Source organism: Pseudophryne corroboree, chromosome 7, assembly GCF_028390025.1.
Source record: "Pseudophryne corroboree isolate aPseCor3 chromosome 7, aPseCor3.hap2, whole genome shotgun sequence".
Lineage (NCBI taxonomy): Eukaryota > Metazoa > Chordata > Amphibia > Anura > Myobatrachidae > Pseudophryne > Pseudophryne corroboree.
The window spans coordinates 197,518,466-197,545,233 of NC_086450.1; the positions used below are offsets into that span (position 1 = coordinate 197,518,466).

At 46.1% G+C, this 26,768-nt stretch overlaps 1 protein-coding gene across 1 annotated transcript in view; it reads right to left on the reverse strand.

The window, feature by feature from the left end:
- Nucleotides 1-1,729: 1,729 nt before the first annotated feature.
- Nucleotides 1,730-26,768, reverse strand: part of LOC134944087 (polycystin-1-like protein 3) — a 42,424-nt gene continuing 17,385 nt past the window's right edge. Inside the window, exons 2-4 of the mRNA XM_063932655.1 lie at nt 3,604-3,672; nt 3,316-3,528; nt 1,730-2,401 (exon numbers count right to left, since the gene is read on the reverse strand). Of these exons, the coding sequence (XP_063788725.1) occupies nt 1,983-2,401; nt 3,316-3,528; nt 3,604-3,672 (701 nt within the window). The 3' untranslated portion in view covers nt 1,730-1,982. The remainder of the gene's footprint in view (nt 2,402-3,315; nt 3,529-3,603; nt 3,673-26,768) is intronic.

The following is a 26,768-nucleotide window of genomic DNA, read 5'->3' on the forward strand; positions in this document are numbered from 1 at the left end:
GGAGCGTTTTTTTCAGGCAGAGAACGGATAAAACTGGTGGTCACTGATCAGCAAAACTCAGCACTGTACTCCTCCTAACAGCTGCTCCCCAGTCCTCCCCACAATTAAGCAATAAAGCAATCAAGTTCAACAATAAACGGAGAGGACGCCAGCCACGTCCTCTCCCTATCATCTCCAATGCACGAGTGAAAATGGTGGCGACGCGCGGCTGCTTATATAGAATCCGAATCTCGCGAGAATCCGACAGCGGGATGATGACGTTCGGGCGCGCTCGGGTTAGCCGAGCAAAGGCGGGAAGGTTCGAACCTGCCTCGGACCCGTGTAAAATGGGTGAAGTTCGGGGGGGTTCGGTTTCCGAGAAACTGAACCTGCTCATCACTAGTTGCAAGTGCCCATACTAATGATGTTGGTGGCGGCTGTGACCTGGAAAACAATGGACAGTTAAGGTTAAGGTTAAGGTTAAGTGCTTATCTCATACCTGTAAATCTATTCACATATTGTAAATCTGCCCCCTCTGGCGTGCAATATGGTTCGGAAAGGTACAAAATAATCAATAGGTAAATAACATAATACCAAAAATGGAATATCAACAACAATGTAAAGGTGGCCTTACTGTACATTAGAACGACTCACAAACGAGCGATGTCGCTAACAATTTCCCTTGAACTCCCCGGCAGCTCCCCTGCAGTCCTGGGGGTATATTTACTAAGCTCCCGATTTTGACCGAGATACTGTTTTTTCTTCAAAGTGTCATCTCGGGAATTTACTAAACTCAAATCTCGGCAGTGATGAGGGCATTCGTATTTTTTTACGGCTGTGTTTTAGGAATACGAATGAATACACCATCGGTCAAACGTGGCTGTTTAGGTATAGAACTCGGTCATTTACTATGCATTCGTATTTGAAATCTCTACCGTGAAAATGCATGTGCGGTCGTGAAAAAATGCAAATCGTAAAAACAGCCTAAAAATAAGTAGACCTGCTTTTGAGAAGCTTGTTTACATGTGTTTCCAATTCTACATTACTCACACCTGAATTTTTGGACCTTTAAAAGGGACCCAAGCACATTTGTAACATCTCTCACTCTGAAATAGCTGCTACCGTGTGTAGTACTGATTTCTTGTTTGCAGGGGGATACCTGAGACTGCTCCATGAGGCAACAATAAACCAAGGCCAGGAAACTGAACATGGTCAGCAGGTTGTACAGGTTCTGCGTAGGCTGGCCAGGCCTGGTTTTTTAGGGGGCGTTTAAACTTGAACAAATTGCCCGATGTCCAGGTTATACAGATGGTCCGGCTAAATAGATAAAACATTTTCCGTCTGTATGACCTTGTCACACTGAACCTAGACCCTGAGACAGCATGCTCTCGCTCTGTCTCAGGCCTGCACAAACTCCTGGCTGTGTTGCACTTTATGGCTACTGGCAGCTTCCAGCCTGTGACTGGCGATGTAATTAGTATCTCACAGGCCACCTTTTCTAAATATTTAATTCAGGTAGGTGCCATAGATTGCACACATGTTGAGCTGAGACCACCTAGGGGCAGGCAATATATTTATACCAATAGACATCTGGGCCAATTCAGTAATGTGCAGGTGGTTTGTGTTGCAAATTAAACAAAACACATATTCCGTGTGAATAAGTTATTACCTTAAACACAGGCATTTTTTGTGTAACAAATAAAAAAACATTATTTGTAACAAACTATTTGCTGCAGCCGTCATTATTTTTTATTTTTTGTGTGTGCTGGGTGCAGAGGCTTGCCCTGGTTCGTTGATCCGGGTTCTGCTGGAGCGTCTAACTGGGGAGGTAACTGGGGTCTGGCTTGGTGTAGTTGTTCCCGAGCTAGAGCTTAGATGGTGTGATGCCAACACATTAAGGCTTTGGCTCAGGTTATTTAGGCTTGCAGTGAGTTGGCTATTAGCGGCAGTGTTGCTTGCAATAATTCTGGACAGGTTTTTGTTAATCATTTGGTTGTGTTGAATCAGTTGAATGAGGGTTGTTGCTGCCGCTGTTCCATGATGCGTTGCAGATTGGCTTGCATTTGGGTGTTGTCTGCCCCCATCTGCTCCATTGAATTGGCAATTCTGCCAACCTGAACTATCAGTCTGCCTGAGTTACGACTGAGTCGCGGCAGATGATGGGGCAGACTGGCGTGGTATTGGGTGTGGGTGTTCAGGCACGCATAGTGTTGCGCCTGTTGTGTGGCCCAACTGCTCCAAAACTCGGGGGCCATTTGCTGGGGTGGTGTTGGGCTCAATTGGGGGCTGTGGGATGTTTGGGGTGGTTGGGGTATGTCCTGCGGCGTGGTTGTCTCGGTAGGATCTATGGCTTGCAGGTGTAGTGTGTAGGTATCCTGCTGGTCACTTTCCTGCTGGGAATCCTCGGCCATGAGGGGTGGTTCTGTATGGGGTTGAAGACAGCCAGTATTTAGTCATTATTTAGCATTGGTCTAATTATAGCTTTACGTCAACATGCATTACTTCTTAATATTCATGTTGGTATTGATAAATAGATTGTTGGCTAAACATCACAATTTAGCTCACCTTTTTGTATAAATATGTTGCTTTTAACGTTCACTACTCAGTTGAAAAATGTTTAAGGGAATTGTTGGACTCTGAGCCATAATTAATGTGCGAACACGAAGAACTCTAACAAATACAAATTACTACATTTAAATATTGTGTATGAAGCTTCCTTTTGAAGAACACACACAATACAATAAATGTGTTGAGCCATACACTCATACATTGTTCAAGGCAGTCAGTGGTCTGGCCAAAACTTAAACAAATATAGTGGTAAAAAATGTAAACATTAACAATGGTGGAAAAAGTCTTAAGGTGGCCTATGTTTCGAACTGGTGATGTTGGGCATGCAAAACAATTGGATGTGACTTAACATTTATGTAGCTGTTTCTAGCAAACATTAAAAAAAAAAAAATTGTTGCTATGCCCAACATCACCTCTGAAAATTATGCACAAGAAAAAACCCTAAACCCCCATGTGCTTGCTGTTGATGATTATTACAAGGATGAATGTTTATTTGTGACACATTTTTTGGCTGTGCACAAACAGTGGGGCAGATGAATTAACCTGGAGAAGACATAAGGAAGTGATAAACCAGTGATATGTGCAAGGTGATAAAGGCACAAGCCAATCAGCTCCAATATGTAAATTAACAGTTAGGATTTGTTTGGCTGCTGCCTTTATCACCTTGCACATAGCACTGGTTTATCAGTTCCTTATGCCTTCTCCAGGTTAATACATCTACCCCACTGTTTTTTAAATTCTTTACAAGTAATTGTTATGTTTACTCACCAGACAGCTGAGGGGATTGAGGATCCTCGCTTTGTGGGCTGGCCAAAATGCCTTGTGGTGGCAGGGCCGACACTATGGAGATGCGCCGTTGGGGTGGTGAGGATGCTGCTGGTGATTTAGCCTCAAGACGGCGTCTCTTGGTTTGCCTCCTATGTTGAGGATCCGAGCCCTGTGATGGGCACCTTAGTGGAGGGGGATTTGCCGAAGAAGAACCTATGTGATAAGATAAACATTAACATGTTGTGTTTCTATGTGTTTGCAGAATATGTGTTTACAGTAAAATCTTACCTGCATTGGCACCATCTGCATCTCTTGGCAGTGTGGGATGTGGCCTGGCTGTGCTGCTTCTCTTTCGTACTGTAAAAATATGAAGAATGTACTAATGAACATACTATTATGTTTATCTGTTTATGCAAATTCTTTATTGTGATGTAAACATATGTGTAAACTGATGAGAAGTAAACTCAACTATGCTTATGCTTTTCTGCCTGACTTCATTGGGTGTATATAGTTGAATTAAGAAACAATTTCACCAACCAATCCCATACACAAAGGTGCATAATGCACAATATTATACTACTTAAAACCCAAACTTGGGGGTAAATTTACTAAGATGGGAGTTCTATTTGAGATGGGATGTTGCCCATAGCAACCAATCAGATCCAGGTATTATCTTCTAGAAGGTGCTAGATAAATGTGAAGTAGAATCTGATTGGTTGCTATGGGCATCATCCCGTCTTAAATAGAACTCCCATCTTAGTAAATTTATCCCTTATTAGCTTGACACAACTAGAATATAGCACGATATGTTACTAAATTTTGCTACTAACAACAAACCACTACCCACAAATATCTACAACAAATTGTAAGCATCAAAAAAAAAATATGCTTGAAAAATCACATCAACCACACAAAAGAAAACCCAGATCAGAACACAATAACCATAAGTCCATTGAAATTTTTTTTTAAATAAAACTTTTCACAAAACACATGAATCACACTTCATTAAAATACACCTACAACAATTTACTTTTGAATTAAAACACCAGAAAAAGGCAAAGACAACCTGCTAAATTGACAATACAAAGGAAAAAAACAAAACTAATTGTGATTAAAACTACATCACCAACACATTATAAGAATGAACCAACTTACAATCACAATTAGCTAGAAGACATTTCAGACAACTAAGGACAAAGCACAGATGTTAAAATTATAAATAAAAAACAATAATAAACTCACCATCCTGCCTTGGCCGATCCGAATCCCGGACATGAGTCGCACCAACCACTTTTGGCGGAATCAGAGTACGCACAGGCTCCTCCCAATCCCGATAGGACGCTCGGAAGGGGTGGCCACCCCCTGTTTGGCGTGCAGATTTAGCCTCCTTCGACATCTTAGCCTTGACACGGCGCTTGATGTCGTAGAATCGCTTACGACACGTGTCCTCGGTCCGCCTCACCACACCCTCACTATTCACAGCCACAACAACCTTCCCCCACAGAACAGTCTTCCTGCGTGACGAAACCTTTGCAGCATCATGGCCAAACAGCTGTCGATGATGCCTCATCAGCTCCCGCACCAAAGCCATATTCTCAGCGTAGATTAATTTAACATTGCGGCACTCTTTGTAGTGGTGCGTGGCTGCGGAACCACAGCACCATCACTGTCACTATTACTGGAGGCTGCAGCAGCAACCTGCCCCTCCTCCTCACTAACCCCCCCCCCCCACCTCACCTCCTCCCTCTCACTCACCTCCTCCACCTCACTCACCTCCTCCCTCTCACTCACCTCCTCCACGACACTCACCTCTGACTGGGACATAATCAGGACAAACAACAAATAACACTGATAAAAAAAGCACTAAACACATTCCTCCACTACCACTACACACCACACACCAAACACACACACACACACACACACACACACACACACACACACACACACTCACTCACTCACAAACAATGACAATAGACGTTAAAAAAAAACAAAGACAAAAAACTAGACAGACTTTTAAATAACTACACAAGTATGACAAGACTACTTACACACACAGTACAGCACTCAACAATCGCAAATAACCTCCTCAAAACCGCCAAAAACTCCAAACAACTCACCAACTCCTAACACAACTTCCTCTCACCTCTCCACTAGCTAAACCTACGAGGTGCGGACGGTTTGGGGCGGTTTTATAGTAATAAGCACAGACACTCCTCCATCACGAATCAAACCAATCACGGAGGGTGACAAAAACTAAACTTTAAAAAAAACGCGGCCGGGAACGGATAAACACTGCTGTAAATGAAAAATGACGCAGTCGTGAATAAACCTCATAACACGGCCGCAAATCATCAAAATCGGCCGCATTCTACCTTTGAAAAACACGAATGACATCGACATCGGAAAACACGAATATGAAAAATACGACAGCTTAGTAAATGAGTCGTAAAAAATTCAAAAAGTTGCAACTTTACACATTCGATGTAATTCGTGTTGGAACTTTAATCTCATTCTGAAAAATACGAATTTTAGTAAATATACCCCCTGGACTCATAATAAAGTACATACACATAATGCACTCTACACACTGGGCGATGGCAGCAATTTGGACAATGATCGATCTCAATATCATCCAAATTGACTTGTATTGCAAAACGACGGAAAACCAACGATGAATGACCGCGGGGCCACGCATCGTTCATCGTTGGTGCATACACACTGAGCGATATGAACGAGAACATTCATATCGGCCTGCAACATCGCCCAGTGTGTAGGGCACATTAGACAGATCTTTAAAGGACCATACACACTAGAAGACTTCAAAGATGTGAAAGACTGGGCCTGGGACGATCACCTCCACACACTTGTTGTCACATACCAGCTTGTATTCATTCAACAGTATCCAGTGTGCTTGCAATACGGCTAACCACCAGCGGAGGGAGCCTGAACACTGTGAATGATTCCAGCTACAACATACGGAACTCCAGATAGTCTGCACTTTGGGTCAAGTACCAGCAGAGGGAGCCGGATCATGGGATCAATATAAGCAATATATTATTTGGAGGCGAAGCAATGGAAAACTTCGTATGGTAATTACCAGTTTATTTTATCAGATGTGTGCACACATTTTAAACAGGAACTAAACTAAGTTTGGGACTTGTGAAGAACGTTTTAAAACGGCACCCAGTTGTTCTTTATTATAGTCCAGTGGATAACACAAGTAACAGCCAATTGATTGGATCCAAATAAGGTCAGCCTCTAATTATTTGAGTATAATTAAATAAGTCTCTTATGGACTTTTTGATTGATGGCATATGTTGGCTATACATAAAGTCTAAACACGTGATATATGAATTATAAGTTTTTGTATGAATTAAAATCATGTTCATTATGTATTGATTGAATTTAGTATACTGTATGCTGCAGCATTATATGAATTTCTTTTTTAATAAAAACTTTTTTTAGTGTGTAAATATCTGAAGTTTCTTAAATTTTAATATTGAATTGTCTCCTTTAATTGGTGCAGGTAGCTCTCCGTTTTTTTGCAGGGGGTTATTCCCCTGCAATTAGAGTTTTTTGTCGATTCACACTCAGGCTGGGCTGGCTCACACTGCTTCCAGTACTTGCGGTTCATTGGAACGCAATCCGGAAGTTAGGCTGGCGGGCACTTCCAGGTCGGAGCCGGGTTCACTACACCCGTGCGACCCCAGCTCCCCTACTCTCACTGAACTGGCCAGAGCTGCAACTGAGCACTGAAGGGAACCCGGCAGAGAGGTTATTTTTTAATTACAGTATATGCATTATCATGATGGTGTAAGGGTTAGGGCGTCCCCAGTCACAGTGTATGGTTTGGGGACTGGACAAGAGCAGGATGTACCTTGTTCTCAGGATGCCAGCCCAGGGACAATCTCTAATGCAAAGTCCTTTAGCCCTATAGCTGCCCAATGTCTGTCCATGATGATGGGCCTATTTATGTAATGTGGTGGCTACGTATGTAATGTGGTGCTATTTGTGTAATGAGGTGCTATACATGTAATGTGTTGCTAGTCGTATCATGCGGTGTTATACGTGTAGTGCGGTGCTATACCTGTAATGTTGTGCTATTCGTGTTATGTGGTGCTATTTGTGTAGTGCAGTGCTATACATGTAATGCAGTGCTATACGTGTAATGTGGTGCTATTCATGTAATAATGTAGTGGCTATGTATGTAATCATGGGCGGATTGGCCACTGGGACAAATTCCGCTGCGCTGGTCCTGTGTCTGTGTTTCACTACTTGTATGTGCTCCTTCCCTGTACTGTGCTGTATGTAGTGTGTGCTCCCTCCCTGTACTGTGCTGTATGTATTGTGTGCTCCCTCCCTGTACTGTGCTGTATGTAGTGTGTGCTCCCTCCCTGTACTGTGCTGTATGTAGTGTGTGCTCTCTCCCTGTACTGTGCTGTATGTAGTGTGTGCTCCCTCCCTTTACTGTGCTGTATGTAGTGTGTGCTCCCCCTCACTGTACTGTGCTATATGTAGTGTGTGCTCCCTCCCTGTACTGTGCTGTATGTAGTGTGTGCTCCCCCTCACTGTACTGTGCTGTATGTAGTGTGTGCTCCCTCCCTGTACTGTGCTGTATGTAGTGTGTGCTCCCTCCCTGTACTGTGCTGTATGTAGTGTGTGCTCCCTCCCTGTACTGTGCTGTATGTAGTGTGTGCTCCCCCTCCCTGTACTGTGCTGTATGTAGTGTGTGCTCCCCCTCCCTGTACTGTGCTGTATGTAGTGTGTGCTCCCTCCCTGTACTGTGCTTTATGTAGTGTGTGCTCCCTCCCTGTACTGTATGTAGTGTGTGCTTCCTCCCTGTACTGTGCTGTATGTTGTGTGTGCTCCCTCCCTGTACTGTGCTGTATGTAGTGTGTGCTCCCTCCCTGTACTGTGCTGTATGTAGTGTGTGCTCCCCCTCCCTGTACTGTGCTGTATGTAGTGTGTGCTCCCTCCCTGTACTGTGCTGTATGTAGTGTGTGCTCTCTCCCTGTACTGTGCTGTATGCAGTGTGTGCTCCCTCCCTGTACTGTGCTGTATGTAGTGTGTGCTCCCTCCCTGTACTGTGCTGTATGTAGTGTGTGCTCCCTCCCTGTACTGTGCTGTATGTAGTGTGTGCTCTCTCCCTGTACTGTACTGTACTGTATGTAGTGTGTGCTATACCTCCCTGTACTGTGCTGTATGTAGTGTGTGCTCCCTCCCTGTACTGTGCTGTATGTAGTGTGTGCTCCCTCCCTGTACTGTGCTGTATGCAGTGTGTGCTCCCTCCCTGTACTGTGCTGTATGTAGTGTGTGCTCCCTCCCTGTACTGTGCTGTATGTAGTGTGTTCTCCCTCCCTGTACTATGCTGTATGTAGTGTGTGCTCTTCCTCCCTATACTGTGCTGTATGTAGTGTGTGCTCCCTCCCTGTACTGTGCTGTATGTAGTGTGTGCTCCCTCCCTGTACTGTGCTGTATGTAGTGTGTGCTTCCTCCCTGTACTGTGCTGTATGTAGTGTGTGCTCCCCCTCCCTGTACTGTGCTGTATGTAGTGTGTGCTCCCTCCCTGCACTGTGCTGTATGTATTGTGTGCTCCCTCCCTGTACTGTGCTGTATGTAGTGTGTGCTTCCTCCCTGTACTGTGCTGTATGTAGTGTGTGCTTCCTCCCTATACTGTGCTGTATGTAGTGTGTGCTCCCTCCCTGTACTGTGCTGTATGTAGTGTGTGCTCCCTCCCTGTACTGTGCTGTATGTAGTGTGTGCTCCCTCCTTGTACTGTGCTGTATGTAGTGTGTGCTCCCTCCCTGTACTGTGCTGTATGTAGTGTGTGCTCACTCCCTGTACTGTGCTGTATGTAGTGTGTGCTCCCTCCTTGTACTGTGCTGTATGTAGTGTGTGCTCCCTCCCTGTACTGTGCTGTATGTAGTGTGTGCTCCCCCTCCCTGTACTGTACTGTGCTGTATGGAGTGTGTGCTCCCTCCCTGTATTGTGCTGTATGTAGTGTGCGCTCCCTTCCTGTGCTGTATGTAGTGTGTGCTCCCTCCCTGTACTATGCTGTATGTAGTGTGTGCTCCCTCCTTGTACTGTGCTGTATGTAGTGTGTGCTCCATCCCTGTACTGTGCTGTATGCATACCTCCCAACTGTCCCGATTTTCACGGGACAGTCCCGTTTTTTTGGGACTGTCCCGCTGTCCCACCCGCGGGCAGCAGTGTCCCGCGGTGGGGGGGGCAGTTGGGAGGCTCCTGTCACTGTGGTGAATAGACGGTGTGTTCATGCGCACAGCGTCTATTTATAGGTGACAGAGGGAGAGGAGGCATGCCAGCAGCTCACAGAGCACTCAGGGCCGTCTTTTCGTATGGGCTCAATGGGCTCTTGCCCAAGGGCCCCAGGAGTATAAGGGCCCTAGGCTGATAGCTGAGGGTCCCCTCTTTCCAGGGGTACTAGATTTTTGAAAATCGGCCCTGGGGAACTGGAGATATCTGACTTGAAAGCAGAGGTCCCCATCCAAGCCTGTTAATTGCTCTTCCCAGTCAGATATCTCAGGTTCTGTCTGACTTAGAGTTTTTCTGAGAGTATAATCCAAAAGCTGTGACTCTCCCCTTTCAGTGGACACTGGCAGCTTGTCTCTACTATACCCAGAACCAGAGATATCAGCCTTCAAGCAACTGGTCCCTGCTCCAGCTCCACACGCCTAATATGCACTTTTAGATTTTCGTTGGCGAATTGCTCTGGCTCCTGAACTCTGATCCTCAAGTCCCCAGTACCTCCTGAAAGATGGAACTCACTAGTTTTTTTTATCCCATTCAAATCTAAGAAATATATTTTCAGGAACTTGAGATATCTGTAGTAAAGCAAGCTGCCTTCCTACCGGAAAACAATAAATATTAAGCCCACTCCACTATCCACCCCTCCCCTACGAATTAAACACCCCCTAACACCCTGGAAGTCATGTACCAGGGCTTCTTCATTGAGCCCAATGTCCCCCTTCTACAGATTAGCCCCATCTGTGCAGTAAAGGAGTAATTAGCAGAAATTACTGCTCCAGGTCCTACATGCTGATCTGAAGATAGAACACCCCCTACCGCCCGTAGGACATCAAAGCTGCTGCTGATAGCACCCCCCCACCCCTACCGCTGGAGGATAGGTAGGGGGCCCAGTGCATTGCTGTGCCCAGGGGCCTACACTGCTGTTAAGACGGCCCTGAGAGCACTGGGTATGCCCCCCTCAGTGATGAAAATGGGGGCGTGGCTCGCGATCGCAGGCCCTCCCGCGAAGCCATGCCCCTTTTCGGTAGGCTACACACCCTTTTTGGGTGCGCGCTCTGCGCGCGCGTAAAGATATCTCCCTCCCTGTACCGTGCTGTATGTAGTGTGTGCTCCCCCTCCCTGTACCGTGCTGTATGTAGTGTGTGCTCCCCCTCCCTGTACTGTGCTGTATGTAGTGTGTGCTCCTCCCTGTACTGTGCTGTATGTAGTGTGTGCTCCCCCTCCCTGTACCGTGCTGTATGTAGTGTGTGCTGCCACCAGGGACATATTGGGATCGAACACCAGCCCGGGAAATTTATGGATGCAGCCCTAATGGGGTCGGGGTCTGTTGAGGGGGAGGGGTCTGTGCAGAGGGTGGGGTCATTCCTCAGAGGTCCTCATCATGAGATAGACACAGTTGGGGCCTCCTTTGTTTTATGCTATGCTAATGTTTACCTGCGACTTTATGCATATGCTGCTACAATGCCCTTCCCTGATGTACATCTGTACGTCTGAATATACAAAGACTGACATGCCCACTTTCAGTGTCTACTGACACTGCTGTCATGTCTTTAATCTACTTCTGATTTTATTGATTTCTCGTACGTCCTAGAGGATGCTGGGGTCACATCAAGAACCATGGGGGGTATAGACGGGATCCACAGGAGACATGGGCACTTTAAGACTTTCAAAGGGGTGTGAACTGGCTCCTCCCTCTATGCCCCTCCTCCAGATTCCAGTTTAGAATCTGTGTCCAGGAAGACTGGATGCACTCTGAAGAGCTCTACTGAGTTTCTCTGAAAAGACTTTATGTTAGGTTTTTTTTCTTTTTCAGGGAGAACTGCTGGCAACGGTCTCCCTGCTTCGTGGGACTTAGGGGAGAGAAGTCAGACCTACTTCTGTGAGTTTCAAGGCCCTGCTTCTTTGACCACAGGACACCATTAGCTCCTGAGGGTTTGATCACTAGGTACGCCTAGGGGCTCATTCCCAGAGCCGGCCGTCACCCCCCTTGCAGAGCCAGAAGTCAGACGACAGGTGAGTAGAAGAAGAAAAGAAGACTTCAGTGACAGCTTATGAGGTACCGCACAGCGATCGCGCTACGCGCCATGCTCCCACACACAGCGGCACTGCAGGGTGCAGGTCACGGGGGGGGGGGCACCCTGGCCAGCATATATAACCTCTATAACTAGCTGGCAAGGGCAGACATAGTGCCAGGGCACTGTCCGGACCCCCACCAGTGTAAAATTTTATTTGAAAAGAGCGGGTCTGAAGCGCGCCATTACGGGGGCGGAGCTTAGCCCTCACAGCACACAGCCCAGCGCCATTTTCTCTACAGAAGGCTGCAGATACGCTGGTCCTTCCTCTCACTTCTGCTAAGTATCAGGGTGAAAAACAGTTATTTTGGTGCATTATATGTAAATTATAAAAGCGCTGCAGGTCTGGGGCATTATCTGTGGGGTTTCAGACCAGGATTGAGCGCTGGGGTGTGAGCTGGCAATAACTCCCTCTGTGTCTCTCTGACAGGCTTTACTGTGGGTCTGTCCCCTATAGGCCCAGTTTGTGCACGTGTGTCGGCATGTCTGAGGCGGAGTGCTCTTCCCAGGAGGAGACTATGTTAGGGACACAAATGGCTGTGGGAGTGACCCTGTTGGCATCGCCGACACCTGATTGGGTGAATGTTTTGAGTGCTTTGAATGTTAATGTGGCTCTGATAAATAAGAGATTGGATAAATCTGAGTCTCAGAACCAGGCATGGAAGAAATCAGTAGAGGATGTATTGTTTCAAGTCCAGACCCCCTCGGGTCACAAAAACGTTCATTTGCCCAACTGGCAGACACAGACACCGACACGGACACTGACTCAAGTGTCGACTATAGTGATGCCAGATTAGATACAAAACTGGCAAAGAGCATTCAGTACATGATTGTGGCAATAAAAGACGTATTACATATCGCTGAGGACCCTACTGTTCCTGATACTAGGGTCTGTATGTATAAAGGAAAGAAACCTGAGGTAACGTTTTCTCCCTCTCATGAACTGAACATGCTTTGTGAAAAGGTTTGGCAAAATCCTGGCAAAAAGTTTCAGATTCCCAAAAGGATTCCAGTGGCGTATCCGTTTCCCTCTGGGGATAGGGAAAAATGGGAGTCACCCCCCGTTGTGGACAAAGCTCTATCACAGCTGTCCAAAAAGGTAGCTCTTCTGTCCCCTGACATGGCAGCCCTAAAGGATCCTGCGGATCGTAGGCATGAAAATACATTGAAATCCATTTATGTCACCACGGGTACGCTACTCAGACCAGCCATTGCATCTGCGTGGGTGAGTAGTGCTATTGAAAAATGGGCAGATAACTTGTCATCTGAAATAGATACCCTGGATAGGGATTGCATTCTTTTGACACTAGGTTATATCAGTGACGCGGCAGTCTACCTAAAGAAAGCTGCGAGGGACATTGGCCTCTTGGGATCAAGGGCCAATGCCATGGCAGTCTCAGCTAGGAGAGCATTGTGGATTCATCAATGGAATGCTGATGCTGACTCTAAGAAAACTATGGAGTCTCTACCGTATAAAGGTGGTGTATTGTTTGGTGACAGCCTCGCTGATTTGGTATCTACAGCTACCGTGGGTAAGTCATCAATTTTACCTTATGTGCCTGCACCACAAAAGAAAACACACCACTATCAGATGCAGTCCTTTTGGCCCAATATGTACAGAAAAGGCCGAGGGTCTTCCTTCCTTGCTACTAGAGGAAAGGGAAAAGGTAAACGATCACCGGCCGTGGACGGTTCCCAGGAGCAGAAGTCCTCTCCGACTTCTGCCAAATCCACCGCATGACGCTGGGGCTCCTCTGCGGGAGTCCGCACCGGTGGGGGCACGTCTCAAGCTCTTCAGTCGTTCGGCCCTGGACCCATGGGTTTTAGAATAGTGTCCCAGTGGTAAAAACTGGAGTTTCAAGACGTTCCCCTTCACTGATTTTTCAAATTGGCCTTACCAGCTTCTCTTCCGGACAGGGAGGTGGTATGCGCCGCAATACAAAAATTGTGCCACAATCAAGTCATTGTCAGGGTTCCCCGTCGCAACTGGGAGAGGGCTTTTATTCGAGCCTGTTCGTGGCCCCGATGCCAGGCGGCTCAGTCAGACCAATCCTGAACCTCAAATCCTTCAAATTCTACCTAAAAAAATTCAAATTCAGGATGGAATCGCTCCGGCAGTGATCTCCAGTCTGGAGGAGGGGGATTTTATGGTGTCGGAAGACATAAAGGATGCCTACTTACATGTTCCCATTTATCCTCCACATCAGGCTTACCTGAGGTTTGCAGTTCAGGATTGTCATTACCAATTTCAGATGTTGCCGTTTGGCCTGTCCATGGCTCCGAGTGTTTTCACAAAAGTAATGGCCGAAATGATGGTTCTCCTGCGCAAGAAAGGAGTCACAATTATCCCGTACTTGGACGATCTCCTGATAAAGGCGAGATCCAGGGACCTATTAATGCAGAACGTTACGCTCTCCCTGACAATTCTGCAGCAACATGGTTGGCTCCTAAACTTGCCAAAATCACAGTTGGTTCCGACGAGACGGCTGTCGTTTTTGGGAATGATTCTGGACATAGAATTACAGAGAGTTTTTCTTCCGGTGGAAAAGGCTCTGGAAATTCAGAACCTGGTCAAACAAATTCTGAAACCAGCAAGTGTATCGATCCATTAATGCACTCGGTTGCTGGGGAAGATGGTGGCAGCGTACGAGGCCATTCAGTTTGGCAGATTCCATGCCAGAGTGTTTCAGTGGGACCTGTTGGACAAGTGGTCCGGGTCCCATCCGCACATGCACCGAAGGATAATCCTGTCTTCCAAGACCAGAATCTCACTCCTGTGGTGGCTGCACAGCTCTCACCTCCTCGAAGGACGCAGGTTCGGGATCCAGGACTGGATCTTAGTGACCACGGATGCGAGTCTCCGAGGCTGGGGAGCAGTCACACAGGGGGAAAACTTCCAGGGAAGATGGTCAAGCCAGGAAAGTTGTCTACACATAAACGTTCTGGAGTTAAGGGCCATTTACAACGGCTTTCTCCAAGCGGAACATCTTCTTCGCAATCGGCCCATCTTGATTCAGTCGGACAACATAACAGCAGTAGCGTACATAAACCGCCAGGGCGGAACAAAGAGCAGAGCGGCAATGGCCGAGGCCACAAAGGTTCTCCGCTGGGCGGAAAGGCATACAAGCGCTCTGTCAGCGATCTTCATTCCAGGAGTGGACAACTGGGAAGCAGACTTCCTCAGCAGACAGGATCTCCATCCAGGAGAGTGGGGTCTTCATCAAGAGGTCTTTGCAGAAGTGACAAGTCTTTGGGGAATTCCTCAAATAGACATGATGGCATCTCGCCTCAACAAGAAACTTCAGAAATATTGTTCCAGGTCGAGAGACCCTCAAGCAATAGCAGTGGACGCCCTACTGACACCATGGGTGTTTCAGTCGGTGTACGTGTTACCTCCGCTTCCACTCGTTCCAAAAGTGATAAAAATCATAAGATAAACAAAGGTTCAAGCGATCCTCATTGTTCCAGACTGGCCAATGAGGTCTTAGTATCCAGATCTTCAGGAATTACTCATAGGAGATCCCTGGCCTCTTCCTCTGAGGGAGGATCTGTTACAGCAGGGGCCGTGTGTGTTTCAAGACTTACCGCGACTTCGTTTGACGGCTTGGAGGTTGAACGCCAGATCCTAGCCCGAAAGGGTATTCCCAAGGAAGTCATCCACACTCTTATTCAGGACAGGAAAGGAGTAGCGTCTAAGCATTACCACCGTATCTGGAGAAAATACGTGTCTTGGTGTGAATCCAGGAAGGCTCCTACGGAATAATTTCAGTTAGGACGTTTTCTCAATTTTCTACAAGCCGGTGTGGATGCGGGCCTAAAGTTGGGCTCAATTAAAGTACAAATTTCAGCCTTATCGGTTTTCTTCCAAAAACAATTGGCCTCCCTTCCAGAAGTTCAGACTTTCGTGAAAGGCGTGTTGCACATCCAACCTCCCTTTGTGCCCCCAGTGGCACCGTGGGATCTTAACATGGTGTTGCAATTCCTTCAATCTCATTGGTTTGAACCTTTACAAAAGGTGGAGTTGAAATTCCTCACTTGGAAAGTGGTCATGCTGTTTGCCTTGGCATCCGCAAGGCACTTGTCTGAATTAGCGGCCTTGCCTCACAAGAGCCCTTATTTGATCTTCCATGAAGATAGAGCAGAGTTGAGGACTCGACAGCAATTTCTGCCGAAAGTGGTTTCGTCGTTCCACTTGAACTAACCTATTGTGGTGCCAGTGGCTACTGACGCCTTGCTGGAATCAAAGTTTCTCGATGTAGTCAGAGCTTTGAAAATTTATGTCGCCAGAACGGCTCAGTTTAGGAAAACGGAGGCTCTGTTTGTCCTGTATGCTCACAACAAGATTGGGGCTTCTGCTTCCAAGCAGACTATTGCGCGCTGGATCTGTCATACGATTCAGCATGCTCATTCTTCGGTTGGTTTGCCGTTACCGAAGTCGGTGAAGGCCCATTCTACCAGAAAGGTGGGCTCGTCCTGGGCGGCTGCCCGGGGAATCTCGGCATTACAACTTTGCCGAGTGGCTACTTGGTCGGGTTCAAACACCTTTGCGAAGTTCTACAAGTTTGATACCCTGGCTGATGAGGACCTCATGTTTGGTCAATAGGTGCTGCAGAGTCATCCGCACTCTCCTGCCCGTTCTAGAGCTTTGGTATAACCCCATGGTTCTTGATGTGACCCCAGCATCCTCTAGAACGTATGAGAAAATAGGATTTTAATACCTACCGGTAAATCCTTTTCTCTTAGTCCGTAGAGGATGCTGGGCGCCCGTCCCAGTGCGTACTGTATCTGCAGTTTTTTGTTACGTTTTCAACACAGGTTGTGTTACGTTTTAGTCAGCCTGTTGCTGATGTTGTTCATGCTGTTGACTTGCGTTATGTTGAATGCCATGTTGTACGGCGTGCTTGAGTTGGTAGCTGGTATGTATCTCACCTTAGTTTAACAATAAATCCTTTTCCCTCGAAATGTCCGTCTCCCTGGGGACAGTTCCTATAACTGGAGTCTGGAGGAGGGTCATAGAGGGAGGAGCCAGTTCACACCCCTTTGAAAGTCTTAAAGTGCCCATGTCTCCTGCGGATCCCGTCTATACCCCCCATCGTTCTTGATGTGACCCCAGCATCCTCTACGGACTAAGAGAAAAGGATATACCGGTAGGTATTAAAATCCTATTTTTTTCATTCTACAAACCCCTTTTTTTGTAGTATTTGTCAGGAAGTATTAAAAGTTCCATGCACCAGGGGGTTGGTGTCCCCGTCCTCCTCTAGGCTGGAGAATAGGCAGCTGGTAGAACACAATCATTATTGATCATTTCGATGCAGAGGAATGGCCCAGTCTTGGTAGCTTTGGATAACCAGTTTCAGTATACAGCAGGATTAGTTATTATTCATGCATATTAGCATTCCCCTATTTACTTTCAAAACAATTCATAAAAATAATAATGAGTTTTATGGTAAGAACTTACCTTTGTTAAAACTCTTTCTGCGAGGTACACTGGGCTCCACAAGGATAGACATTGGGGTGTAGAGTAGGATCTTGATCCGAGGCACCAACAGGCTCAAAAGCTTTGACTGTTCCCAAGATGCATAGCGCCGCCTCCTCTATAACCCCGCCTCCCTGCACAGGAGCTCAGTTTTTAGTTAACCAGCCCAATGCAGTAGCAGGAAAAGAGACGACAACAGTTAGTAGCCACAGACACCACATTCTCACGACAGGAGAAGTGTCAGCGGCTAATGCCATACCAACCTAAAGAAGCTAAGTGCGTCAGGGTGGGCGCCTTGTGGAGCCCAGTGTACCTCGCAGAAAGAGTTTTAACAAAGGTAAGTTCTTACCATAAAACTCGTTTTCTGCTGCGGGGTACACTGGGCTCCACAAGGATAGACATTGGGGATGTCCTAAAGCAGTTCCTTATGGGAGGGGACGCACTGTAGTGGAAACAAGAACCCGGCGTCCAAAGGAAGCATTCTGGGAAGCGGCAGTATCGAAGGCATAGAACCTTATGAACGTGTTCACTGAGGACCACGTAGCCGCCTTGCACAATTGTTCAAGGGTCGCACCACGGCGGACCTCCCAAGAAGGTCCAACAGACCGAGTAGAATGGGCCGTAATGTGAGCAGGAGCTGACAGACCAGCCTTCACATGTGTAATCACCATTCTAATCCATCTGGCCAAAGTCTGCTTGTGAGCAGGCAAGCCACGTTTGTGAAATCCAAACAGAACAAAGAGAGAATCAGATTTCCTAGTAGAAGCAGTTCCCTTCACATAGATACAGAGAGCCCGTACCACATCCAAAGACCGCTCTTTGGGAGACATATCAGGAGAAACAAGTGCCGGAACCACAATCTCCTGATTAAGGTGGAACGAAGAAACCACCTTAGGTAAATATCCGGGAGGAGTTCGAAGAACCGCCCGGTCACGGTGAAATATCAGATATGGGGAACTGCAAGACAAGGCACCCAAATCCGACACTCTTCTAGCTGATGCAATAGCTAGCAGAAACACCACCTTAATGGAAAGCCACTTAAGATCAGCTGAACCAAGAGGTTCAAACGGAGGCTCTTGTAACGCCTCCAGAACCACCGACAAGTCCCAAGGAGCCACAGGCGGGACATAGGGAGGTTGGATACGCAACACACCCTGAGTAAAGGTATGCACATCAGGTAAGGTCGCTATTTTTCTCTGAAACCACACCGACAAGGCAGAAATGTGAACCTTGTGGGAGGCCAGATGCAGGCCTAAGTCCAGGCCCTGCTGAAGAAAAGCCAACAACTTGGCTGTACTAAACTTGGAAGCGTCATAATTGTTAGATGCGCACCAAACAAAATAAGAATGCCAGACCCTATGGTAAATCCGAGCCGAAGCCGGTTTCCGGGCCCGCAACATAGTTTGAATGACCGCCTCAGAAAACCCTTAAGCCCTCAAGACAGAAGCTTCAAGAGCCACGCCATCAAAGACAGCCGGGCCAGGTACTGAACGAGGAGGTCTGGGCATTGTGGAAGTAGAATTGGACGCTCTGACGACAGGCCTTGCAGGTCTGAGAACCAGTGCCGTCTGGGCCACGCTGGAGCTATGAGAAGCAGGATTCCTATTTCCTGCTTGAACTTCCGAATTACCCTGGGCAGGAGTGACACCAGAGGGAACACGTACGGCAGCCGAAACCTCCACGGCACCGCCAGCGCATCTACGAATGCTGCTTGAGGATCCCTTATCCTTGCTCCGAAGACAGGAACCTTGTGGTTGTGTCGAGACGCCATCAGATCCACGTCTGGAAGGCCCCACCTTTCCACTAGGAGTTGAAACACTTCTGGATGGAGGCCCCACTCTCCGGCGTGTATGTCCTGACGACTGAGAAAGTCCGCTTCCCAATTCAGGACTCCCGGAATGAATATTGCCGATATGGCCGGTAGATGGCATTCCACCCATTGAAGAATCCGTGAGACGTCCTTCATTGCCAAGCGGTTTCGAGTGCCGCCATGATGATTTATGTAAGCCACTGTGGTGGCATTGTCCGACTGTACTTGAGCAGGATGGTTCTGAATTAAATGCTGGGCCAGGTTCAATGAGTTGAAGACCGCCCGCAATTTCAGAATGTTGATCGGGAGGAGAGACTCCTCCTTGGTCCACCAACCCTGAGTGTTGCTCCAGCACTGCGCCCCAACCCCTTAGACTGGCATCTGTCGTCAACAGGACCCAGTCGGATATCCAGAAGGGACGGCCCCTGAACAATCGTTGGTCCTGGAGCCACCAGTACAGCGACAGACGTACCTCCAGAGTCAATGAGATCATGTGAAACCTGATCTGGTGAGGCAGGCCATCCCACTTGGACAGAATCAGCCTCTGGAGGGGGCGAGAATGGAATTGAGCATACTCCACCATATCAAATGCTGACACCATGAGGCCTAGCACCTGTATTGCCGAATGTATCGACACTTGTGGACGAGAGGAAGCAACGAATCCTGTCCTGAAGCTTCAGGACTTTCTCCTGAGACAAGAACAACCGCTGGTTGTGTGTGTCCAATAGAGCTCCCAGGTGCACCATGCTCTGAGCAGGGACCAGGGAGGACTTCTTCCAGTTGATGATCCACCCGTGGGCTTGCAGAAACCGGACCGTCAGATTTAGGTGACGTAGGAGAAATTCTGGGGAATTTGCCAGGATCAACAAGTCGTCCAGATACGGTAGGACCCTGACCCCTTGACGGCGGAGTACCACCGTCATCACCGCCATAACTTTGGTGAAGACTCGCGGAGCCGTGGTTAAACCAAAAGGTAATGCCCGAAACTGGTAATGGAGGTTGCCAATCGCAAACCTCAGGTATTGCTGATGCGACACTGCTATAGGAATATGCAGGTAAGCATCCTGTATATCCAGGGAGACCATATAATCCCCAGGTTCCAAGGCCAGAACGATAGAGCGAAGAGTTTCCATATGGAACTTGGAGACTCTCACAAACTTGTTCAATGCCTTAAGGTTGAGAATGGGCCGGGTGGACCCATTCGGTTTTCGGGACTAGAAATAGCGGAGAATAGTACCCCTGGCCTATCTGAGCAAGAGGCACCTGTACTACCACTCCTGTGTCCAGGAGGGTCTGTACCACCGAATGTAGAGTTTTTGCCATTGTCTGGTCCAAAGGGACTGTCTGTCAGGCAAAATCGATGAGGGGGACGGTTTTTGAAGGCTATGGCATAACCTCGAGTGACGACTTCCCGTACCCAGGCATCTGAAGTGGACTTCAACCAATTCTGGGCATACCCTAGAAGCCGGCCCCCCCACCCTGTGATCCCCCAGGGGGAGGCCCGCCCCATCATGTGGCAGGCTTATCGGTCTTTGCAGCTGGCTGACGGGCAGCCCAGGCTCTTTTGGGCTTTGGCTTACCAGGTTTGGAAGTGCGGGCCTGCTTGTGGTACGCCTGACCTTTTGCTTTACCTGAAGGACGAAAGGGGCGAAAGGAAGTACCATTAGCCTTCACACAGAAGGAGCGGTACTTGGCAGACAGGCAGTTTTGGCAGTAGCCAAATCAGCCACTATCTTATTTAAGTCCTCCCCAAACAGAATATCTCCCTTGAAAGGGAGTACCTCCAGGGTTTTTTAAGAATCCAGATCCACGGACCAGGATCTCAGCCACAATATCCGGTGAGCCAGGACTGACGTAGTAGAGGCCTTGGCTGCTAGAATACCAGCCGCCTCTTTAAAACAGTGAGAAGCTGTGACAATATATGACAAGCACTGTCTAGCATGGTCAGATGATATTTCAGCTTCCAACTCTAGGGCCCACGCTTCAATAGCCTCTGCAGCCCATGTCGCTGCAATAGTGGGCCTTTGTGCAGCACCCGTGAGGGTGTAAATCGCTTTCAGACAACCCTTCACATGTTTATCCGTAGGCTCTTTCAGAGACGTGACGGTAGTGACAGGTAGAGCTGAGGAAACCACCATCCTAGCCACATGCGAGTCCACTGGAGGAGGCGTTTCCCAATTTTTAGACAGCTCTGGCACAAGGGGAGGTAAGAGCTTGCTTAGAGGACCCCTTGGTCTTAGGCGAGTGAGGGTCAGACTTTTTAGTAGTCAAAGACTGGTTCAATTTCTTCAATTGAGCAGACATGTTATCTGCCCATGGCGGGTTAGCCGCGGAGACCACATAGGAGGTCCCATAGGGGGCGTTAGTTTAGTAACTAGCGTATTCAGAAGTGTGGATAAAGTAGCCCACGGTGGGTCATTATGGACCCCCATTGCCACAGTCCCACTGGCGGGCAAGGAGACCCCAGAACCAGAGCCTGTAGCTGCTATATTCTCCTCGTAGGGATCTGTGATGTCAGCAACACCGGCAGTGTGTTCAGCCCCAGAACCGTTACCCTCAGAAGCAGACATGATATAACTTGCAATATCAGGTAACACAGTACAATTGTCAACAGCACAATACCTCTTGCCCAAACCCCTGCGCAGTGTAGTCAGCACAAGCAGGGATACAGGAGAGATATGGTGACTAAAATCACAGAGAAAAATACACTTAGAGTATGTCTTGTGAATATCCTATATTACAGTATTATAAACCTGACGTACCAAGCCCCTTCAGGTTATAGAAAATAGGGATAGCAGGTTGAGTGAGAGACACGAAATGAAAATCACCCAGCAAGCTAATGCACACACATATAGTCACAGTTGTACAATGCAGAGATTATTACCAACAATAATACTGCACTGGACAAGCTTATATATATAGCTATGTAGTCAATAGATATAACACTGCACAGTAAAGACTGAATGTATATCACAGGGTACTTGTACCAGAGAACCCTGTCTAAATGCACTTTTTCTTAACTATCACTGTCTAAATGACATGTAGATTACTTAAGTGTCTTGCAAAGTCACAGCGCTGACTACCAGGCGGCTTTACAAAGGAGGATTTGCCCAAGCAGTCCCAGGAACAGTGTAGCTGAGAGAAATGGCGCCCAAACACTGACTGGGAGTGAGGTAGATACAGATATGCAGCTCCAGGGCGGGAACATTTACTGTAAATGGCGCCCTGGGGCTGGGGGAGGGGCTCCAGGTCTAAGCCTTATCCCCTCTGCTGGCAAAACCACCGGGTACTGCAGGCTCTAATAAAATGGTTTATAGAGAAAACCTGACCTGTCCCATGCCCTGGTGATCTAGTGGGATCGCCTGTACGTCCACAGTGTCCACCGCCAGCGCGCGAGGCCCGCCTCCCACCGGCCGCGCCGGATCGCGATACAGCACGGGTCCCGCGAGCGTGACCCTCTCACCACCTCCCGAAGCACTGCCACGCGTTCCCGGAGAGCCCCAGTCGTGTGTGCCTGACAGGAAGAAACCTGGAGCCTCCCGCTGTAGTTACCCGGCAACCAGGGCGCGGGAGTGTACAGCGCCGCTAGGGAGAGATGGAGCTGCAGCAGTGAATGTCTCCTGACATCTAAACACTGCTGCAGCCCTTGAAGTCTTCACTTTTCTTCATAAAAAGCTCTTCTTAGCGCTGCCTGGAGCAGCCCCTCTGTTACGTGCCTGCTATCTGCGGCACCAACTACAAAACTGAGCTCCTGTGCAGGGAGGTGGGGTTATAGAGGAGGCGGCGCTATGCATCTTGGGAACAGTCTAAGCTTTTGAGCCTGTTGGTGCCTCGGATCAAGATCCTACTATACACCCCAATGTCTATCCTTGTGGAGCCCAGTGTACCCCGCAGCAGAAATACAATTAGGTGTAAAACATAGTTGCCTACCCTGCCTCATTCTGCAGGAGACTACCTGAAATAGTAGGATTGGGGTGGGGAAAAAGACAAGGAGAAGTCTGTACTGTTGACGCACTTGAGACAGAGATGATTATATACTAAAAAGTAACCTTTATTAGATATGTATTAAAATGAAATGTACATTTATATTTTTTATCCCAAACTCGCAGTGAAACATAAGGTTTAAAATCACAAAACAGACATATAAGTGAATAGAGAAAATAAAGAAATGTGAATGAAAGATTAAAAGGCGTGTCCACGTGTGATTCCTTATTATGCCACCTTCATGAAATTATCCTGTATATGACCAGGTTGTTGATGCAAACAATTCTGTAATGTGGTATTGTTAGTGACACAGTTATGAAACTGACCAATTACTGATGTAAATAATTCTATAATATGGTATTATTAGTGACACAGTTATGAAACTGACCAATCATCAGGGATCACTATATCTCTATGTCCCTTAAAGCTATATTCCCGATTATATTTCCACAGACGGATAGATTCAATATATATATAGTGTAAGGAATAGATCTCCAAAATTGGGATGTTTTATATTTATTGTTATCCCAAGATGGGAAAATTGCTCCAATTCAATTATAGGGTCTATTTATTTGATAGAGTACTTGCAAGTAAGATTACTGTAAAGAATATGGCAATTCCAATGGTCAAATATAGCCCTCTTCCTTTGTAATACTGGTCAGACCCTTTTCGGTCTGATTTCAATAGGATCGATGTTGCTTTCCCTAGAGATATAGCAATCTCAAGTCTATTGGGAAGCACATGTAATTACTGAGACAAATTGCTTTGTCTAATTTCGTGTCAGCTATTATTAACAGGTAGAGTTGCTTAAAGGAATGTAGCAATTCCAGTTATCTTATATAGCACTCTTCCTTTATATTAGTATAAACAGTACTGCTTTCTTAAGAGGTATGGCAACCTCTAATATCCTAGAAAGCAAACAGTATAATGCGTCCTACCTCATGTCAGTTAATACTGACGACTACTATATTGCATATGTTTGAGATTTTATAAACTTCTCACTGCACTGTTAAAGGAATATTCCTTATTATTTTACAGCGCAATTCTATCAGTGTGAACTATAGTAGTTCCGTTTGTTATATATATGATGGTCCTAATAGGTCCTCAGGATAGATATTGACCTGTTATATAGCAAGAAAAAAAGGGGCCCAAAGGGGGGCTCGTATCTTAATATATAATGAATAGACCCTGGCTGAATGGGAGCAAGTTTAACTATCTTTGATCAATTCATAATATTAATTTTACCATCTGTGGAAAAAAGTCTATCATTTATTCCTCCAGTGTTAGCATTTATTAATGTAAATTATATGCTTAAGTATAGTGTATATTCGGGAATATGGCAGTAATCAACTTCAAATAATTGTACCTTAACTATTTCCTAAATACAATTGATTCATTTCAACACTGTGTCAGAGAAAGTAGGCCAGTCAAATATACTGCTGCTACTTAATTCATTATCTATTGCTCATGAATTGTTACAAAATATAGACTATTATGTGCTGCTGGGACATCCAACTGCTTGATTCACTTGAAAAAATGTGTCTGTTTTTAACAGTCTTAAATAAGAATACTGTTGCAAATGCAGCTACTGATAAGGATACTGTTGCAAATGCAACTACTAGTGAGACATGCAGCTGCTTCTCAGCCTTTCAATGTTACCAGAAAATATTTTATTACACTGTGTTTTTTATATACATATCCTGCTGAGACATAGGGCTGCCTGGCTAACCCTTGAGGTGTATTAATAAGCCACAGATACTTCCTAACTATATTGTGGTTAGCACAGTGATACAACTAGTAGTGCATAAAAATAATGCAATCCATATAATGCTTAGTAGGTCTTTACAGCAGTTAAATTTGGCATTTATCTCTATTATATTTATCCTGAACTGAATCAGATTAACTTGCCACTAATCTATTCCTATCTATCTAACTCAATATCAGTTTTCTATTGGTGGAGATTACTAAATAACGTGTTGCAGTCATGTGTGATCATTTTCAACATTTCATAAAGTAAAGCACACGTGGACACGCCGTGCCCTACACGCGTGTTTCACTGCGTCTATGGCAGCTTCGTCAGGGAGCACTTTCATAGTGTAGGGGTGCTATATTATCATACTGCCACAGCAAAAGCCCAGTATTATTACTAAATGCAAATATTAAGGGAAATTTGATAGTCCCTTTACACTGTATATCCTTTGATAACAATTGTAAGAAAAGTTTACTATTTCCAGCTGGAGAACATGGATTTATCACAAGGGCATCGCTACCATAGATGCAGATAGTGCAGCTGCTATGGGCCCAGAGCTAAGAGGGGGCCACATTGGGTGATATGCAAGGACCCTTACAAACCTTTGCCTTCAGGCCTTCAATATATGTAGTTATGCTTCTTGACTTGCTCATTGTAATGTGGTATAAAATTAATTGGTGGGAATTATAATGTTTCATAATCTGAACTGGGAATCTGTAATGTGGCACAATATGAAGTGGAGGCACTATAGTGTGGCATAATATACACTGGGCACACTGCATATCATAATGTGATTTGAGGACACAGTGTTGGATAATGTGTACTGGTGGCCCTACAATGAACTAGGGCACTACTGTGGTTCATAAAATAGACTAAGGCACTACTATGGGGCATAACATTTACTATGGCACCAGTATGGTTCAGAATATATTATTACGGGGCTTAAAATTAACAAATGCTTTGAATAGGTGTCTCTACACGCATTAGGACAGGGCCCTTCAAAATTTTGCTATGGCTCCCACAAAGTTATGGCTACGCCCCTGATTTATCATCTATAAATTACAGTAGATGTAGATATACAAATAATCATGAATCAATAACTGTCAATTAATGTGCTATAAATAATATTAGCCATTCATATGTGCATATCCACGGGGAAACACATTAAACTCTATTTAACCACTATTGCAAATGACAGGAATCGTTACAGCAATGTTGTTTCTGATGACACTCAGTGGGATGCAGTATGAGCAGTGGCACCGAGAGCAGAGAATGGCGAGGGTACTAATTACCCGGGTCCACGTCTGTTGGTACTCAGTGGGACGAAGTGTGAGCACCTTTTTTCTTGGAGTAATTATTAATTCTTATAACTAGTTCTGGATACAGGACGAGATCCATGAAATAATTTAATAAATTAAGGAAATAAGCATTTTGAGCCTTGTCCAGAGCGGAAACAACTGTAAATTTAGCACCAACTTGTAGCCTTTGGTTATCAGAATACTCGGACCTTATTTCTAAGCACTGTATGCTGAAACTGGATATCCAAAGCTACCAAGACTGGGCCATTCCTCTGCATCGAAATGATCAATAATGATCGCGTTCTACCAGCTGCCAATTCTCCAGCCTAGAGGAGGATGGGGACACCAACCCCCTGGGGCATGGAACTGTTAATTCTACCTGACAAATACTACCCCTTTTTCCCTTCTTCCTTTTTCTAATGTACCTTCCTGACAAATGCATAGTGGTGCATTTATCAATATATAAAACTGAATATTATTATTATTAGCATCGGCATGCAGACCAAAAGCAGTACCCCTCCTTATCCAAACCGAGAATATGGCTGCTGCGGTGTGCATTAAAAAACACCAAGTTTGCAAGAAAAAGTGCACTTTTTTGTGTTGCAATGCCATGTGTTTTACCAACTGTAGATGTGTAAACTAAAACATGTTTTTCTTTTTTCTCTGTGCAGAATTTTGCTTTATTTCTGACACTATGAATAATTTTCTGATGCATGTTCTTTTATTATTTTTATTGCCATCAGTACCAGTAAATGTTTTGCTTCAATTTAAAACCAAATACATTATGTTTCTA